The following is a 19,063-nucleotide window of genomic DNA, read 5'->3' on the forward strand; positions in this document are numbered from 1 at the left end:
ACATGACTGGTGAGTATGCAGGCCATTTTCAGAAATGTTTTGGTACCCTTCCCCAGATCTGTGCCTCGACACAATCCTGCCTCAGATGCTTGAAAATATGAAGAGTGGTACTCAGTGATGTGTTGGATTTGCCCCAAACTTAATGCATTGTATTCAGGACATAAAGTGAATTACTTTTCCACTTTTTTTCTTGTATTAATTTAGTGCCTTATTGCAAACAGGATGCATGTTTTGGAATATTTTCATTCTGTACATGATTCCTTTTTATCACTCTGTCATTTAGTTTAGTATTGTGGAGTAACTACAATGTTGTTGATCCATCCTCAGTTTTCTCCTGTCACAGCTATTCAACTCTAACTGTTTTAAAGTCACCATTGGCCTCGTGGTGAACTTCTTGAGCTTTTTCCCATCCTCTCTGGCAACTGAGTTAGTAAGGACGCCTGTATCTTTGTAGTGACTGGGTATATTGATACACCATCCCGAGTGTAATTAATTACTTCACCATGCTCAAAAGGATATTCAACTTCTGCTTTTTTATTTACCAATAGGTTCCCTTCTTTGCGAGGCATTGGAAAACCTCCCTGGTTTTTGTGGTTGAATCAGTTTTTGAAATTCACTGCTTGACTTAGGGACCTTATAGATAATTGTATGTTTTGGGTACAGAGATGAAGTACTCATTCAAAAATGTGACATGTTAAGCAAATGTTTGCTCCTGAACTTATTTAGACTTGCCATAACAAAGGGGTTTAAAAGGTATTGACTCAAGACAGTTCAGCTTTTCATTTATAATTCATTTGTAAAAAAAGAAGAAAAAAAAGAAAATGTCAAACATAATTCCCCTTTGACATTATGGGGTATTGTGTGTAGGCCAGTGACACAAAATCAAAATGTTATCAATTTTAAATTCAGGCTGTAAAACAACAAAATGTGGAAAAAGTCAAGTGGTGTGAATACTTTCTGAAGGAACTGTATATAATGGTGTGTAAAGATAATATGGACAGTATATCAATAAAAAATATGTGTACAGCAGTAGTTATATAGGATGTGCCATGACTAGAATACAGTATATACATATAAAGTTGGTAAAGGAATATGTAAAAAATTATTAAGGTGACCAGTGTTCAACGACTCTATGTACATAGGCCAAAGAAGTCTCTTAAGGTGCAGGGTAGAGTACCGGGTGGTAGCCGGCTAGTAACAGTGACTAAGTTTCAGGGAAGGGTACTGGGCGGAGGCCAGCTAGTGGTGACTGTTTAACAGTCTGATGGCCTGGAGATAGAAGCTGTTTATCAGTCTCAGCTTTCTACTGTCTCCTTCTTTTAGATGGTAGCGGGGTGAACAGACCATGGCTCAGGTGGATGAGGTCCTTCCCTACCATGTAAGCAGTCTATGGACAAGGTATGATAGAGATCCATGCTTTGGTTTTGTTGTCCACTGTTTCAAATGCTAACCGTTTAGCATTTGTGTTACAAATCCAATGTAAGTCACTGGTATGTATATTAGTATTTTCACACTTCATGTCCAAATCATCCTAAAGTATCAAAACATGTATTGTGTAACTCAATGATGTTACTAATAGATGATTTGGGTATGAAGCGTGGAAATGCTAATATAGGTATCGCTGACTTGCATTGGATTTGTGCCACTAATGCTAAAAAGTTAGCATTCTGAAACAGTGGCCAGGTAAACAAAACGAAGCATGGGTTGCTTTCATCCCTTGTCCATACACTGCCTACACGGAAACCTATATGTCATTTTATCATTTAGGTGAACAATGCCTTTAAAAGAAATCACCTACTAGCAGGAACAGCACCAGCTAGTGGTCAGAACCTGGTAAAACCAGACTGTAGGATAGGACATTTATTTTATTTATTTTATTTTACCAGGTAAGTTGACTGAGAACACGTTCTCATTTTCAGCAACGACCTGGGGAATAGTTACAGGGGAGAGGAGGGGGATGAATGAGCCAATTGTAAACTGGGGATTATTAGGTGACCATGATGGTTTGAGGGCCAGATTGGGAATTTAGCCAGGACACCGGGGTTAACACCCCTACTCTTACGATAACTGCCATGGGATCTTTAATGACCTCAGAGAGTCAGGACACCCGTTTAACGTCCCATCCGAAAGACGGCACCCTATACAGGACAGTGTCCCCAATCACTGCCCTGGGGAATTGGGATATTTTTTAGACCAGAGGAAAGAGTGCCTCCTACTGGCCCTCCAACACCACTTCCAGCAGCATCTGGTCTCCCATCCAGGGACTGACCAGGACCAACCCTGCTTAGCTTCAGAAGCAAGCCAGCAGTGGTATGCAGGGTGGTATGCTGCTGGCATAAACCTAACAACTTCAATCAAATCAAATCAAATGTATTTATAAAGCCCTTCTTACATCAGCTGATATCTCAAAGTGCTATACAGAAACCCAGCCTAAAACCCCAAACAGCAAGCAATGCAGGTGTAGAAGCACGGTGGCTAGGAAAAACTCCCTAGAAAGGCCAAATCCTAGGAAGAAACCTAGAGAGGAACCAGGCTACGAGGGGTGGTCCTCTACTGGCTGTGCCGGGTGGAGATAATAACAGAACATGGCCAAGATGTTCAAATGTTCATAAATGAACAGCATGGTCAAACAATAATAATCACAGTAGTTGTCGAGGGTGCAACAGGTCAGCACCTCAGGAGTAAATGTCAGTTGGCTTTTCATAGCCGATCATTGAGAGTATCTCTACAGCTCCTGCTGTCTCTAGAGAGTTGAAAACAGCAGGTCTGGGACAGGTAGCACGTCCGGTAAACAGGTCAGGGTTCTATAGCCGCAGGCAGAACAGTTGAAACTGGAGCAGCAGCACGACCGGGTGGACTGGGGACAGCAAGGAGTCATCATGCCAGGTATTCCTGAGGCATGGTCCTAGGGCTCAGGTCCTCCGAGAAAGAGAAAGAAAGAAATATAGAATTAGAGAGAGCATACTTAAATTCTCACAGGACACCGGATAAGACAGGAGAAATACTACAGATATAACAGACTGACCCTAGCCCCCCGACACATAAACTACTGCAGCATAAATACTGGAGGCTGAGACAGGAGGGGTCAGGAGACACTGTGGCCCTATCCGATGATACCCCCGGACAGGGCCAACAGGCAGGATATAACCCCACCCACTTTGCCAAAGCACAGCCCCCACACCACTAGAGGGATATCTTCAACCACCAACTTACCATCCTGAGACAAGGCCGAGTATAGCCCACAAAGATGGGGGGGGGGGGGGGGCGGTCCTGGCTGGCACATACCTATCTCTGCCAAGGCACACCTGGTCTGCCAGTCACAATGCCAGCAAGTAAAACAAGTCTGTTAAAGAGGAAGGAAAACAGTGTCTGAGAGAGCTTTCATTTCCCCTGGAGAGGAGCTAAGCTCTGACAATCGATACCAGAGTCATTGACCACAGGATTATGGGACTCCTCAAAGTAAGGTGACTCACACAACTACACACAGTTTACAGTATGCTATATAATGCAAAGCTCCCCTTCCTTCTGTACTTTCCTCAACCCTTCCACATATGCTCTGTGCTAGGTAGAGTAGGAACCTTCTGGAACCCCCCGCCCACCATCCCAGGTATCAGTAGTGGAGAACCAGTGTGTCTCCCGTGCTGTTTATTACACCCACAGATACACCCAGAACCCTAAACCTATTCCTAACCCTAACCTTAACCCCAAAACCTAACCCTAACCTTCACCCCAAAACCTAATCCTAACCCTTAAGCTTAAAATATCATTTTAACAAATTTAGGACCTCTAAAAAGTTATTTTCCTACCTTTTCAGTGAAATGTTAGGACATTGGGCTCCTGATAATCAGTGGTGGAAAAAGTACCCAACTATCATACTTGGGTAAAAGTAAAGATACCTTAAAAGACAATGACTGAAGTAAAAGTCACCCAGTAAAATTCTACTTGAGTAAAAGTATAAAAGTATTTGGTTTAAAATATACTTAAGTATCAAAAGTCAAAGTATGAATTTCTAATTTCTTATATTAAGCCAACCAGACGGCTGAATTGTCTTGTTTTCTTTACTTACTGAAAGCCAGGGTCACACTCCAACACTCAGACATAATTTACAAACAAAGCATGTGTGTTTAGTGAGTCCGCCAGATCAGAGGCAGTAGGAATGACCAGGGATGTTCTCTTGATAAGTGTGTGTTAATTTTACTAATTTCCTGTCTTTCTAAGCATTCAAAATGTAAAGAGTACTTTTGAATGTCAAGGAAAATGTATGGAGTAAAAAGTATAATATTTTCTTAAGGAATGTAGTGAAGTAAAAATAGTCAAAGTATAAATAGTAAAGTACAGATACCCCAAAAAACTACTTAAGTAGTACCTTTAAAGTATTTTTACTTAAGTACTTTACACCACTGCTGATAATGTAGGAAAGCAAGTGCAAACACACACACACACACACACACACACACACACACACACACACACACACACACACACACACACACACACACACACACACACACACACACACACACACACACACACACACACACAGCAGGGCAAGTTCAGGCTTGTCAGTGTATTGAGAGAGTAGTGATATGAGTCGAGACAGACAGAGTCATTGCAAAGAGTCTTATGAAAGGCATGTTACTGGAGAGGAGGCATATTGCTGTTGGAGGATCACAAACTGTATCTGTGTGTTACAGCCGCAGGCTTCTTGGGCTGGGACACTCTGCCTCTCTCTTGCGCAGTAAGTCAGGGCTTAGGGCACTGACATTTCTCTGCCTTTCTTTTTATATGCTTGGCCTACTTCAAAGGGCACACACACACTCACTTTCACAAACACAAAGCTCAGCCTGTACTCTTTGTTGGTAGGAGCTCATGCTCTGTGTGGTCCATTAAAAGGACTGGGGACTGGATATCATGACCAGTGAGGGTGTGGGGCTGGGCGGTGAGGTGTTAATGGTGCCTGTCGGGGGTAAATAGGCTGAGCCTCTCTCTGCTGTGGTGTTTGTGTCGTGAAGAGGAGATCTCAGGCCTGGGGTCAATGTGTCTCCATTAGAGGTCGAACGATTATGATTTTTCATAATATTTTTTCAAAGAAAAATAATTAAATTTGTAATAATGACAATTACAACAATACTTATTGAACACTTATTTTAACTTAATATAATACATCAATAAAATCAATTTAGGCTCAAATAAATAATGAAACATGTTCAATTTGGTTTAAATAATGCAAAAACAAAGTGTTGGAGAAGAAAGTAAAAGTGCAATATGTGCCATGTAAGAAAGCTAACGTTTAAGTTCCTTGCTCAGAACATGAGAACATATGAAAGCTGGTGGTTCCTTTTAACATGAGTCTTCAATATTTCTAGGTAAGAAGTTTTAGGTTGTAGTTATTATAGGAATTATAGGACTATCCCTGACTCTGTTGCAAGAGAAGTGACACATTTTCCCTTGTTAAATGAAAGTCATGTTAGCAGGCAATATCAACTAAATATGCAGGTTTAAAAATATATACTTGTGTATTGATTTTAAGAAAGGCATTGATGTTTATGGTTAGGTACACGTTGGAGCAACGACAGTCCTTTTTCGCGAATGCGCACCGCATCGATTATATGCAACGCAGGACACGCTAGATAAACTAGTAATATCATCAACCATTAACTAGTGATTATGATTGATTGATTGTTTTTTATAAGATAAGTTTAATGCTAGCTAGCAACTTACCTTGGCTTCTTACTGCATTCGCATAACAGGCAAGCTTCTCGTGGAGTGCAATGTAAAGCAGGTGGTTAGAGCGTTGGACTAGTTAACCGTAAGCTTGCAAGATTGAATCCCCGAGCTGACAAGGTAAAAATCTGTCGTTCTGCCCCTGAACAAGGCAGTTAACCCACCGTTCCTAGGCCGTCATTGAAAATAAGAATGTGTTCTTAACTGACTTGCCTAGTTAAATAAAGGGGGGGAACGATTTTTTTTTTTTTTATCGGCCAAATCGGTGTCCAAAAATACAGATTTCCGATTGTTATGAAAACTTGAAATCGGCCCTAATTAATCGGCCATTCCGATTAATCGGTCGACCTCTAGTCTTCCTGTGTATCTGCCTAATGGAGCGCACTCTCCACATCTGGTCCTTGACTAGCTCTGGCTGCTGGGTGGGGGAGAAACTCTCAGATCTCCCCCCTCTCCCCCTTTCTTCAACGGCCATCTACATCGGCAACGGAACAAATGAAAGGAAAATAGAATTAAGATGGAGCCAGGCTGAGGAAGAGAGAGGAGCTCAGGGCTACCCAAGCCTCTGTGTTTCTGTGTGCGTGTGGCTGTGCCTGCTTGGCTGTGCGCGCGTGGCTGTGTGTGTGGTACAGTATGTGTGCCTCTGCGTTGCTGACACCAGTATGTGTGCCTCTGCGTTGCTGACACCAGTATGTGTGCCTCTGCGTTGCTGACACCAGTATGTGTGCCTCTGCGTGGCTGACACCAGTATGTGTGCCTCTGCGTTGCTGACACCAGTATGTGTGCCTCTGCGTGGCTGACACCAGTATGTGTGCCTCTGCGTTGCTGACACCAGTATGTGTGCCTCTGCGTTGCTGACACCAGTATGTGTGCCTCTGCGTGGCTGACACCAGTATGTGTGCCTCTGTGTGGCTGACACCAGTATGTGTGCCTCTGTGTGGCTGACACCAGTATGTGTGCCTCTGTGTGGCTGACACCAGTATGTGTGCCTTTGCGTTGCTGACACCAGTATGTGTGCCTCTGTGTGGCTGACACCAGTATGTGTGCCTCTGCGTTGCTGACACCAGTATGTGTGCCTCTGCGTTGCTGACACCAGCATGTGTGTCTCTGCGTTGCTGACACCAGTATGTGTGCTTCTGCGTTGCTGACACCAGTATGTGTGCCTCTGCGTGGCTGACACCAGTATGTGTGCCTCTGCGTGGCTGACACCAGTATGTGTGCTTCTGCGTTGCTGACACCAGTATGTGTGCTTCTGCGTTGCTGACACCAGTATGTGTGCCTCTGTGTGGCTGACACCAGTATGTGTGCCTCTGCGTTGCTGACATCAGTATGTGTGTCTCTGCGTTGCTGACACCAGTATGTGTGTCTCTGCGTTGCTGACACCAGTATGTGTGTCTCTGCGTTGCTGACATCAGTATGTGTGTCTCTGCGTTGCTGACATCAGTATGTGTGTCTCTGCGTTGCTGACATCAGTATGTGTGTCTCTGCGTTGCTGACATCAGTATGTGTGTCTCTGCGTTGCTGACATCAGTATGTGTGTCTCTGCGTTGCTGACATCAGTATGTGTGTCTCTGCGTGGCTGACACCAGTATGTGTGTCTCTGCGTGGCTGACACCAGTATGTGTGTCTCTGCGTTGCTGACATCAGTATGTGTGTCTCTGCGTGGCTGACACCAGTATGTGTGTCTCTGCGTGGCTGACACCAGTATGTGTGTCTCTGCGTGGCTGACACCAGTATGTGTGTCTCTGCGTTGCTGACATCAGTATGTGTGTCTCTGCGTTGCTGACATCAGTATGTGTGTCTCTGCGTGGCTGACACCAGTATGTGTGTCTCTGCGTTGCTGACATCAGTATGTGTGTCTCTGCGTGGCTGACACCAGTATGTGTGTCTCTGCGTGGCTGACACCAGTATGTGTGTCTCTGCGTTGCTGACATCAGTATGTGTGTCTCTGCGTGGCTGACACCAGTATGTGTGCCTCTGCGTGGCTGACACCAGTATGTGTGCCTCTGCGTGGCTGACACCAGTATGTGTGCCTCTGCGTGGCTGACACCAGTATGTGTGCGTCTGCGTTGCTGACACCAGTATGTGTGCCTCTGCGTGTCTGCCACCAGTATGTGTGCCGTGGAAATTACTTCCCTGTTTAAGTAAATGCCCACCTGACCAGTATGAATCACATTCATGTTTGCAGGATTATCCATGAGGATGGCTTCTCTGGAGATGATGTGAAGCAGTACAAGCCTGTGGTGTACAGCAACACAATCCAGTCTCTGGCTGCCATCGTCCGTGCCATGGACACCCTGGGCCTGGAGTACGGAGACAAGGAGAGAAAAGTGAGTTTCTCTACTGCTCTATCTGTACACTGTAGCACTGAGGGAATGGACTACAACTAGACAGACAGACACACTGTCACGCACATTAGTAAGCAGAGCATTGTGTGCTGTTACCACTATATACTGTAGTGAAGGCCTCTCAAACACATGTATATCAACAAATACACAAACTGTCAAACACTGATGGACACCGATATATTCACCCACAGGATTTTAACAAGTGAAACCAGTCAAAACACCCATCCATCCTTATCCATCTGTGAAAATCCATAACCTCAATGTTGTAGCAGATAATTGGCCACAAGGCTTTGACAGGTTATGGAACAGAGCACATTCGTCTCTGCTTGTTGACTGGCTACTATAAATCTCTTACTGAGAGGAGGAGTGCAGGAGCAAATGTAGATTCACACAACACACTATCTGTCTTTAATATTACTACTATTAATACCCAGCACCAAGGAGGTAAGCAGACATTTCAAATTGTAATACTGCATTCAGACCATGATGAATATACGGTCAGGAAGAACATGAGATAAATGTGTTTAGTAGATATGTCACTTGTACTGTGCCATGATTCGTTTATAGCAGCATTGTTAAATTACGGTGGTGCCAACAATGACGATGATGAATGATGAAGATGGTGGGAATGGTTTGGGATTGGGTATTGGTTCTATCCACAATGTTAAACTGCCGATAGCAGGATTGCAGTGTGAGCTGGAGGGTAATGGGGTCAAGGGTCCATAGCTGTGTCAGTACATGACCTCAGAGTGGCCTTATTAAGAGGACAAGACAGGGTGAAGGAAGGTGTACAGTAGGATATCTGAGCTGCCCTCCTAATGCCTCCTCTCATGTGTTGTGTTGTATCCATTCCCCTGCCATGCTCTGTTCCCTCTCTAAAACAGGAGGGACACAACTGACTCTGAGCTTTCCAGGAAGTCCTTTATATTTTAATCAAACTAATGCTATCAATACCTTGGGACAAGGCCTCTGAAATACCCAGCTGCTATTGATTGTGATATTATCTTTTTCTGCTGCTAGAACCTGAGTCAGGAGATGACAGGCCACAGGGGTTGTGTCCTTAGAAATACTATTCTCTATGCTTTTTCCATTCTCAGTCAAGTAATTTAGAGTGTGTGTGCGCGCGAGTGTGAGTGTGTGCGCGCGAGTGTGTGCGTCCATGCGTGTGTGTGTGAGTGCGCGTCCTTGCGGGTGTTTGTGCTCATGCGTGAGTTTGTGTTCGTCCCTGCATGCATGCCTGTGTGTGTGTGTGTGTGTCTATGACCCAAAAGTAAACTCCCCAAAATAAATTTGTGATATCGGTCGGAGGTCACTGTCCCCAGGTAGAGAATCTCTCTTTCTCTCCCTAATGGAGAAAGAGAACGAGGTACCGTCACAGAAAGAGAGATGATTAGCTGCCTCAGAGAGACGTGCGGGGAGAATTAGAGGAGAGAATGAATGTGAGAGGGAGAATAGGGAATGAAGGGCAGGTGTGTCCTGTTGAGGACCCCTGTTTAGATTTGTATGTTAGTGTGAATGTGTGAGTGTTTCTCCATATAGCCTATATGTGCAGTAGAGGTTGACACGGGAGTGAAAATTAATTCCTGTCCTGTCTTGTCTCGTAAATGTTTTCCCCCGTACTGTCCTGATCCCTATATAACCCCGGAACTTTCCTGTCCTTGCCAGTGGTCCGGTCCCAATAAAAATCACTTCTGTCCCATCCCATGTTAATTTATACACGGCAGAAATCAGACATAACTTCCTTCCATAGCTGCTCACTGGGATGGTCATTTAACCTTTTTGATTGTTCGAGTGCTCGCATGATATTTTTTTCTAGCACTCGAATGGACAGGGTTTGTACGGTCATGAAAATCCTGGAAAAGTCATAAAATTTTAAGCGTGTGTTTTCCAGGCCTGGAAAAGTTTTGGAAAATATTCAAATCTGAAAAGTTTTGAAAAAGTAATGGAAATGTATTTAATTTGTTTTAATGTAATTTATTCAGGCACAGTTTTTAAATATTTTAATAATCAAATAAAAATCAGCCAGGCTCGGAACGACACTTTAGCGCGTCTGTGTTTGCACGCATCACCTGCTTGTGTGCGAGAAGTGTGGGCCGTTGGTCAAGGAGAGTGAGGCAGTCGGACAATGCAGCATCAGGTAGGCCTAGCCTATAAAATATGATAGAGAAGAGACTAACTAGGTAGGTAGACAATTCAAAACATATCTTGTACCCTCTAGTTAACTGTTAAGCTATAAATGTTTTTGTCATGTCATCAATGTCCCAAAAAACATCCACTGACACTCGCGAATAAGGCCATACAAAGTTGATTTACTTTTTTGAGCAATTCATAAGATTCATTAAAACGAATATTTTTGATGAAACTAATGATTCACTTCATCATTTTATTATTTGAATCGGTTCAATCGCATTGAATCGAATCATGTGAATCAAATTAATCATTTGTGAATCGTGAATATTAATTTCAGGAAAACATGATATGTAGCCTTTCTTTTGGAATATGATTAAACAAAACTTGTTTTGTGGATACTTCCAGTTGATTTGGGGATCCAATCTATGGAGCATTGTAACTCAATGATGCTAGTCAGCCTGCAGGAACCACTTCTAAGGTAGCTAAATATGACTACAGGTGAATAGAAAGATTTGTAGCCTATCATAGCCATTTAATCTTTAATATATTGAATGAGCAAATTATTTTGAAAAAGCATAAAACGTATTTGGTTGTAATGTTGCAACGTTTTACATCACGGGTGGTCAACCATCCCCCAGGAGAGCTAATGGGTGCGCAGGCTTTTATTCCTGTCCCCCTCGAAGAAAAAAAAACATTTTAGAAATGAGTTGCTCAACTGACCTTGATAAACTGTCTCTGACGTGTTTGAGCAGGGTTTGATCAAAAGCCTGCACACCCAGTATCTTTCCAGACTGAGGGTTGACCACATGTGTTTTAGACAGTTGCCTAACAGGTATTCTACTTTGTGGGGGGTTAAGTGCCTTGCTCAAAGACAGGAGGTGGTACATGGAATCAGAGAGCAGCCTACCAGTGTCGATACCACATTACACTTGCTTTTTTATACGTATTGTAGATAGAGAGGCCACCAATTGTTGGTAATTGAAATTTGGTTAAAAGTCATGGAAAAGTCATGAAATTCCATTTATCAAATCAAATCAAGTTTATTTTATATAGCCCTTCGTACATCAGCTAATATCTCAAAGTGCTGTACAGAAACCCAGCCTAAAACCCCAAACAGCAAGCAATGCAGGTGTAGAAGCACGGTCGCTAGGAAAAACTCCCTAGAAAGGCCAAAACCTAGGAAGAAACCTAGAGAGGAACCAGGCTATGAGGGGTGGCCAGTCCTCTTCTGGCTGTGCCGGGTGGAGATTATAACAGAACATGACCAAGATGTTCAAAATGTTCATAAATGACACGCATGGTCAAATAATAATCAGGAATAAATGTCAAAATGTGTATGAACCCTGAATGGAGGAAAACAAATATGTGACTCATTTCAGGAAACTAGGAGTATATCATTTCAGGAAACTAGGAGTATATCATTTCAGGAAACTAGGAGTATATCATTTCAGGAAACTAGGAGTATATCATTTCAGGAAACTAGGAGTATATCATTTCAGGAAACTAGGAGTATATCATTTCCGGAAACTAGGAGTATATCATTTCAGGAAACTAGGAGTATGTTGCATGTCACTACTTCACAGGAGAGCCATTTGAATGTAAACTTATTTTAATCAAAATGCATTTTTTGTCAGAAATGCCTTCTGGAACATGTGAACTTTCATGTGCCTTAATAAAAAACTTGTATGCCATCTGTAAATACAAATAAAAGTGTTAAATTACAAGCCTAGTTGGTTTAGCCACGCTTCTGTCTATAACATGAGCTGGTCAGTGTGTGTAGGTAAACCTTTCTAACGCTGCTTTAAAAAAAATATCACATAGTAGAACTACAAAGGTGTTGCTCTCCACTTTCTGGAGGACCGAGTTTTGAAATCAGTGAAATGCCCGGTAGAATTGGAGTATGATAGCCAAGGAGATGGAGAAAATGCAGGCGTTTGATTGCAAATATGCAGATGGACTTGAAAAGAGAACACACAGAAGGCTGTTGTATAAAACACCTGTCTCCGGATTACATCTTCAAACTAAGGCAACCATGGAATCCGTGACAGAGAGGGAGAAGCGTCCATCCATGTATACAGGTAAGAGTCTAGCTAGCTACATTTTCAGATATTATATGTTTTTCATTTTGTTAAAGTTAAAGTGTACTGTTAGCTAGCTAGCTTGTTAGCTGTATGTGTATATATGTATGTGTATATATGTGTGTGTGTGTGTGTGTGTGTGTGTGTGTGTGTGTGTGTGTGTGTGTGTGTGTGTGTGTGTGTATATGTATATATTTTTAGAAATATATATTTTTGTGTGTGTGTGTATGTATTTATATGTTTTTAAAAAATATATATTTTTTGTATATGTGTATGTACATATACATTTAAGTCATTTAGCAGACGCTCTTATCCAGAGCGACTTACAAATTGGTGCATTCACCTTATGATATCCAGTGGAACAACCACTTTACAATAGTGCATCTAAATATTTTAAGGGGGGGGGGGGGTTAGAAGGATTACTTTATCCTATCCTAGGTATTCAGGTATTCACATATGTATGTATGTGTATATGTATGTATGTATGTATGTATATATTTATATATATATACAGTGGGGAGAACAAGTATTGGATACACTGCCGATTTTGCAGGTTTTCCTAATTACAAAGCATGTAGAGGTCTGTAATTTTTTATCATAGGTACACTTCAACTGTGAGAGACAGAATCTAAAACAAAAATCCAGAAAATCACATTGTATCATTTTTAAGTAATTCATTTGCATTTTATTGCATGACATAAGTATTTGATCACCTACCAACCAGTAAGAATTCCGGGTCTCATAGACCTGTTAGTTTTTCTTTAAGAAGCCCTCCTGTTCTCCACTCATTACCTGTATTAACTGCACCTGTTTGAACTCGTTACCTGTATAAAAGACACCTGTCCACACACTCAATCAAACAGACTCCAACCTATATTAATTAACAGGCTTAGCACTTTAATTGGCAAATTGGTCCATTCGGACCAGACCGGCTTTATCCCTAACATAAACTCATTCTTCAATCTCAGGCGCCTCTTCGACATGATGTATTCTCAGAGGTTACCCAACGTGGACCTTGCCGTTATATCTCTTGACGCCGAAAAGGCCTTTGACCAAGTTGAGTGGTCCTATCTATTCAAGGTCCTACAGAAATTTTATATTGGAGATGGGTTCATAAATTGGATCCAGCTTTTATATAGGAACCCCTGTGCGAGAATACTCACTAACCAATCATTGTCGCCCCGATTTAACCTTTACAGAGGGACAAGGCAGGGTTGTGCGCTGTCGCCTATGCTCTTCGCCCTAATCATTGAACCTCTCGCTCAGGCGATTAGATCTCATGCAGCAATACACGGCTATAATACTAAAGATACTCTAAATAAGATTTCCCTATACGCAGATGACATTCTCCTCTATGTAACAGAACCCCAAGCTAGTATTCCAGCTATTCTGGATGTGATTAATTTGTTTGGTACCTTCTCGGGATACAGAATAAAATGGAACAAGAGTGAATTAATGCCCATACGGTTGCAAAATACCTCCTGGCTAGAACATCTTCCAGTTAGGTGAATTTTTCTGAAGATAACTTATCTAGGAATTGTAGTTACCAAACAATACTCCTTACTATTTAAAGAGAATTTCCCCTCTCTGATGCAAAAACTCAAGACAAACATACAATTTTGGAGAACTCTCCCAATTTCTCTGCTCGGAAGAATTAATGCCATTAAAATGGTCTTCCTCCCACAACTGCTCTACCTATACCAGAACATCCCAGTATTCATACCTAAATCCTTTCATAAACAGCTGGACTCAATTATCAATCCTTTCATCTGGGATTATAAAACACACAGGATAGGTAAAAAACACCTCTGCAAATCCAAGATGGAAGGAGGATTGTCTCTCCCAAATTGTATATTTTATTACTGGTCCGCTAACCTCCGCGCTGTTATGTTTTTGCTGGATGACGCACGTCCATCATCCAGCTGGCTTAGTATGGAGCGTGAGGAGTGTCACCCCTTCTCTATTGGTGCTGTGATTTTGTCGCCTGTCAATCTGGAGATGTCACTTTATCGTAACAATCCTATTATACATAGCACAGTCCGAATCTGGAAGCAAATTAAAGTCCACTTTGAGCTTAGACCAATGTCATTCTGTCATTCTGTCATTCCCTGTTGCCAGGAATCCCTCCTTTGCCCCCTCTAACCTTGATAACACCTTTGAGCGATGGGGAGAGTTGGGGATAAGTACCATAGGGGATTTATATATAGAAGGGACCTTTGCTTCCTTTGAGTTGCTGAGGGAAACTTACAATCTTCCCAGAAGTAACTTTTTCAGATACCTACAAATCAGAGATTATGTTAGAAAACACCTCCCAACATTTGGGAACGCTAAACCTTCCATGTTGGACGGATGCACAAAAACATGCCCCACCTCAGACAAACTGATATCTCGTCTATATGATGCTTTTCAATCTGTTAGCACACCTTCTACAGATGCCATTAAGGCAAAATGGGAGGAAGAACTAGGGACTGACATTTCGGTGGCAGACTGGGAAGATAGCTTGGGTTATATCCACAACTGCTCCGTTAACTCCAGACATCGTCTCATACAATTCAAGGTATTACACAGATTACACTATTCCAAAACCAAACTGCATAGGATATTTCCTGATACATCCCCTATGTGTGATACATGTCAGGCTGCGCAGGGTACACTACTCCACTGTTTTGCCCTATGCTCTAGCTTGTATAGTTATTGGTGTGGAATTTTTAGGATCCTTTCTGAAGTTCTGGAGACTTCAATTGACCCAGACCCGCTTCTGATAATCCTGGGAGTGTCTGATTCCTTAAACGGATTAACCAACCCCCAAAAGCAACTCATCTCTTACAGTCTCATTTCGGCAAAAAAACGAATCTTGTTGTTTTGGAAAAGGAGGGAAGCGCCCTCTATCAAATTATGGCTCAGCGAATTGGCAAACACTGTACACTTAGAAAGAATTAGATATATTCTGAACAATAAATTATCAACATTTGATCAAATCTGGCAGCCTTTCCTCTCTTACTTGGACCATTTGGCGCTGTGAATTTGTACTTTTTAACGCACTCTCAATTGTAATATTTTAATCTACCTTTGGGCAGCATGTGCTGGCTCCGCCACCCGAGCAGTCGGGAGGGGAATAAGGTGGAGGGATTAAGGGGGGGAAGAAGCGGGGGAGGGATAAAGGGGGGGAATAAGTGGGGGGTGACATCTACCCTCTTTCTTTCTACCTGTCCTTGTTCTGTATGTCTTGTTTTGTAATATTTGTTTTGTACCCAGAACTCTGGGTCTTGTTGTTTCTGTCTGCTCTTTTATGTTTAGATAAGAATTGTATACCTGTCTTTTATACACCATTCTTGTGTGTGTTCAATAAAAAATATTTGAACAAAATTGTTGCCCGCAGCACATTTGCTGTCATCAACGCTCTGGATAACATAAAAACAGCCTAACCAGCTCTGCTAGGGCGAGTAAAATGGTCAGTGAGCTGTTATCTCATTTGTGTCTGGAAGTAGCTAGCAAGCTAGGCAACATTAACCAGTTAGCTTGCGTGCTTGACTGCTGTTGCTGTTACAGAACGATCGGATCAACTCTACTCCTCGGCCAGCGCGTCCAGTGTGCACTCTGAATGCTCATAGAGCGAAACACTGAGTTTACGTACGAACAATCTGGCAACGCTCTGAGTTTATGAACACCCAGAGCACACTCTGGCACTCCAGATCAAATTTACAAACACACCTGTAGTATAAACCAGCCTTTAGTTTTGAAATCTTTGGTTGTTTAGTACACGGCCTCACATGTGAATCCTTAAAGAGATGGGTGGGGCTAAGGCTTTAGAGGGTGTGAACGATACTGAATAGTTGTAGACAAAGAGCTCTCCAGTAGGTGTACCAAAACATTCAAGGGCCAAAAGTAAGGGTACAAGTTTATCAACTTTCAAAGCAGAATTACTTTCCCATGGTTCCTCAACTGTAGTGTATGATACACAATTTTCTAGCACTGAGTCTCTACTTGTATCCAATGTAAAAAACACAAAAAATTAAAATTATGCTACTTAAGACCGAATCGAGCCGGTCGATCACATATTTCTAATCCCCTCCCCCCCAAAAACTCTGTTTCTAAGTATTCCTGTACTGCCCATTCTTGTGGACTGTCGATCCTGTCCTGTCCCAAACTTTACTCTAGAACCTTACTCCCATACCTTTTCCTGTATCAACCTCTAATGTGCAGACAGGGGTGTGGCAGCATGGAACGGAGTTCTCCCCCCCCTCGGCTGGGCTGGCCAGCTGGCTCACACCTCTTTAATCTGAAGTGTGAAGTTTTTATTGGAGCTGCTCTCTCAACAGTCAAGCAACCGCTCTCGCTCCTTCTGTCTTTCTCTCTAACTCTCCCTTTTCCTCTCTCTCCTCTCCTTCTTCTCGCTCCTGCCATCTTTCAAATGTGTCCTCGTCCTTAGCCTTTCTCTCGCTCCCTTCCTCTCACTAGTCATCTGATTGTCTCCCTCTACTTCCTTCTCTCAGTATCTCTCAACCTCTTCTTTCTCTCAGTCCAATCCTGTTGCCATGGCTACCCTGTGTTTTTCCTTCCTCTCAACACATTCCACAAGTCTTTGTCCAAGGGCAATGTCACTTACATGAAGGGAGAAAACACTCCTATACATCAGCCCTAGAACTGTGGAGGCAGTCCATGCAGTCACTCGCTGCTCTGTGACCAAGCATCAATCTACTCTAGCATTTATGCAACACCCACTCCTCTGTATGCAGCCATATATAGGCCTACTTGATGTGTTTCTATCAATATGGTTTAATGATGTTCTGACTCTGAGCCCTGCCGGTGTTATCATCTCCCTGCTCATTGGAGAGTGTGAATGACTCCAGTCCCATAGCTGGCAGAACTATTTCCATTGTTCCAGCTTCCGAAGCTTTTCACTCTTTATGATCCATTTCCCTGTGCTCACCACACATGATAAAACCCCAATGAGCCAGCATCCATTTCCTCCCTGGCTCCCTCCCTCTGTCCAGCCCAGTGACTCTCTGACATTCATTTCATCTCTGCTACGGCTATGCTTACTAAAGCAGCAAAAGTGGAGCATTCAACTGATCCAATACGGCAAGGTTTAGTTGAGGTAAGGAAAACCACTACTTTCACTGTGATCTCTGTGTTCCTGGATCATATGGGTGTGGTTTGCATGGTTGGTGGTAGAGGCCTCGTGTCGTGCCATGATAACCCACTCAAAAAGCCAGTCTCTGGCCTGGCACCGAACACGACTGCTGGCCATCTGAAGGCACCCATGTGGTCTCCCCTGGTCCTCTTACATTTCACTGCCAACATGGTTATCTTGACCAACACCCCAATCTGGGAACGACCAGACTGTGTGCTACACATGTAAATATATGCAGAAGGGATCTGAAATAGACCATGGCAGCACTGATATCATAATAGCAAAATATTTTAGAGTCACTATCTAAGTAATTCACCTAGTCACTGACTGATTGACGCATACAATTGCTCATGGCACCATTTATTATCTTGTTTATTTAGATGCCCAGAACAAATTACATAGGCCACATTTCTTACACAGCATCTTATTTATAGGTCAGCTGCACTTTATCAGCAAAGCGGATTATGTAAGAAGTGGCTGAAGGGCACATCAGAGCAGAGACCATGGCCGTGTCCGGATACCCATACTAGTGTCCTAAATAGTAGGCTGTTTAATAGTAGACAACATTTTGAAATTCAAGTATACGCTAAATGCCCGGATGCCATACTCATTTCGGCTTTGACAACAGCTGATCAATTAGAAATGGGGATGTGCTATCGAAATCAACAAATAGCGGGAAACAACACAATCGCACATGAGGCATTCTCAGTATGCAAAATTATGTCTTATAGTATGTGAATTTTCCAAAATTAGGTATGGTTTGAATCCTAGGATGTTATACTAATTTCGGCTCCTCATTTAGTAGAATATGATGCACACAATGCATTGGAAGAGATGGGCTGTGAGGGATAGGCCCTAGTTCAAGTAGCCAAACAACAAAACTAGCCTACTGAATTGGGAAGATGCCGAATAGCGAAGCTTCTGCGGTGGTGTTCAAATGTAGGCTGAGTAGTTTTTGTTCTCCTTAAATTGATAACAAGTATTGCATCCTTGGCTACGTCTTTTGGGGGGGGGGGGGTATTGCTGATTTCTCATTGAAACGTGTTTATTCGCTTGGCCTTCGTCAGAGCGTATAAACTAAATACTAAACCATCTTTTGATATCTGAATGTGTTGGCACCGGGGACTCGGGATGTGGCTGCGGTAATGATGTCATGTTAATCAGGCCTTTTGATTTGAACACATGGATTGTTTTAGTTTTGTAGGCTAGGCTACCTATTTAATTATTTAATTAATGGATCAAGCCTTAGCAGTCATTCTAATCTCGTTCCCAATGATCAGTGCTTTAGTTTATTATGTTGCTTTTCAACGGTTCTGAATATGTGATGTTCCCGACTGTCCACGTTTTTCTGTGCAAAATAGCCTTTTGATTTGATCATTTGAAAAAAAATTGGTATGTACCAGGCTATTTAATTTTTACTATTTTCTACGTTGTAGAATATTAGTGAAGACATCAAAACTTTGAAATAACACACATGGAATCATGTAGTAACCAAAAAAGTGTTAAACAAATCAAAATATATTTTATATTTGAGATTCTTCAAAGTAGCCACCCTTTGCCTTGATGACGGGGGAAGCCCAGTGACAAAATCCCGGGAAATATGGGACCAGGGGTGATGAGGGACAGGTAGTGGCTGAAGGAGGCCAGAC

At 42.5% G+C, this 19,063-nt stretch overlaps 1 protein-coding gene across 2 annotated transcripts in view; it reads left to right on the forward strand.

The window, feature by feature from the left end:
* Positions 1 to 19,063, forward strand: part of LOC129862516 (guanine nucleotide-binding protein G(o) subunit alpha) — a 152,215-nt gene that overhangs the window by 39,608 nt on the left and 93,544 nt on the right. For both annotated transcript variants that reach the window (XM_055934270.1, XM_055934269.1), the window contains exon 3: positions 7,913 to 8,054. In XM_055934270.1, coding sequence (XP_055790245.1) covers positions 7,913 to 8,054 — 142 coding nt within the window. The remainder of the gene's footprint in view (positions 1 to 7,912; positions 8,055 to 19,063) is intronic.

This window comes from Salvelinus fontinalis, chromosome 9 (genome assembly GCF_029448725.1).
Source record: "Salvelinus fontinalis isolate EN_2023a chromosome 9, ASM2944872v1, whole genome shotgun sequence".
NCBI lineage: Eukaryota > Metazoa > Chordata > Actinopteri > Salmoniformes > Salmonidae > Salvelinus > Salvelinus fontinalis.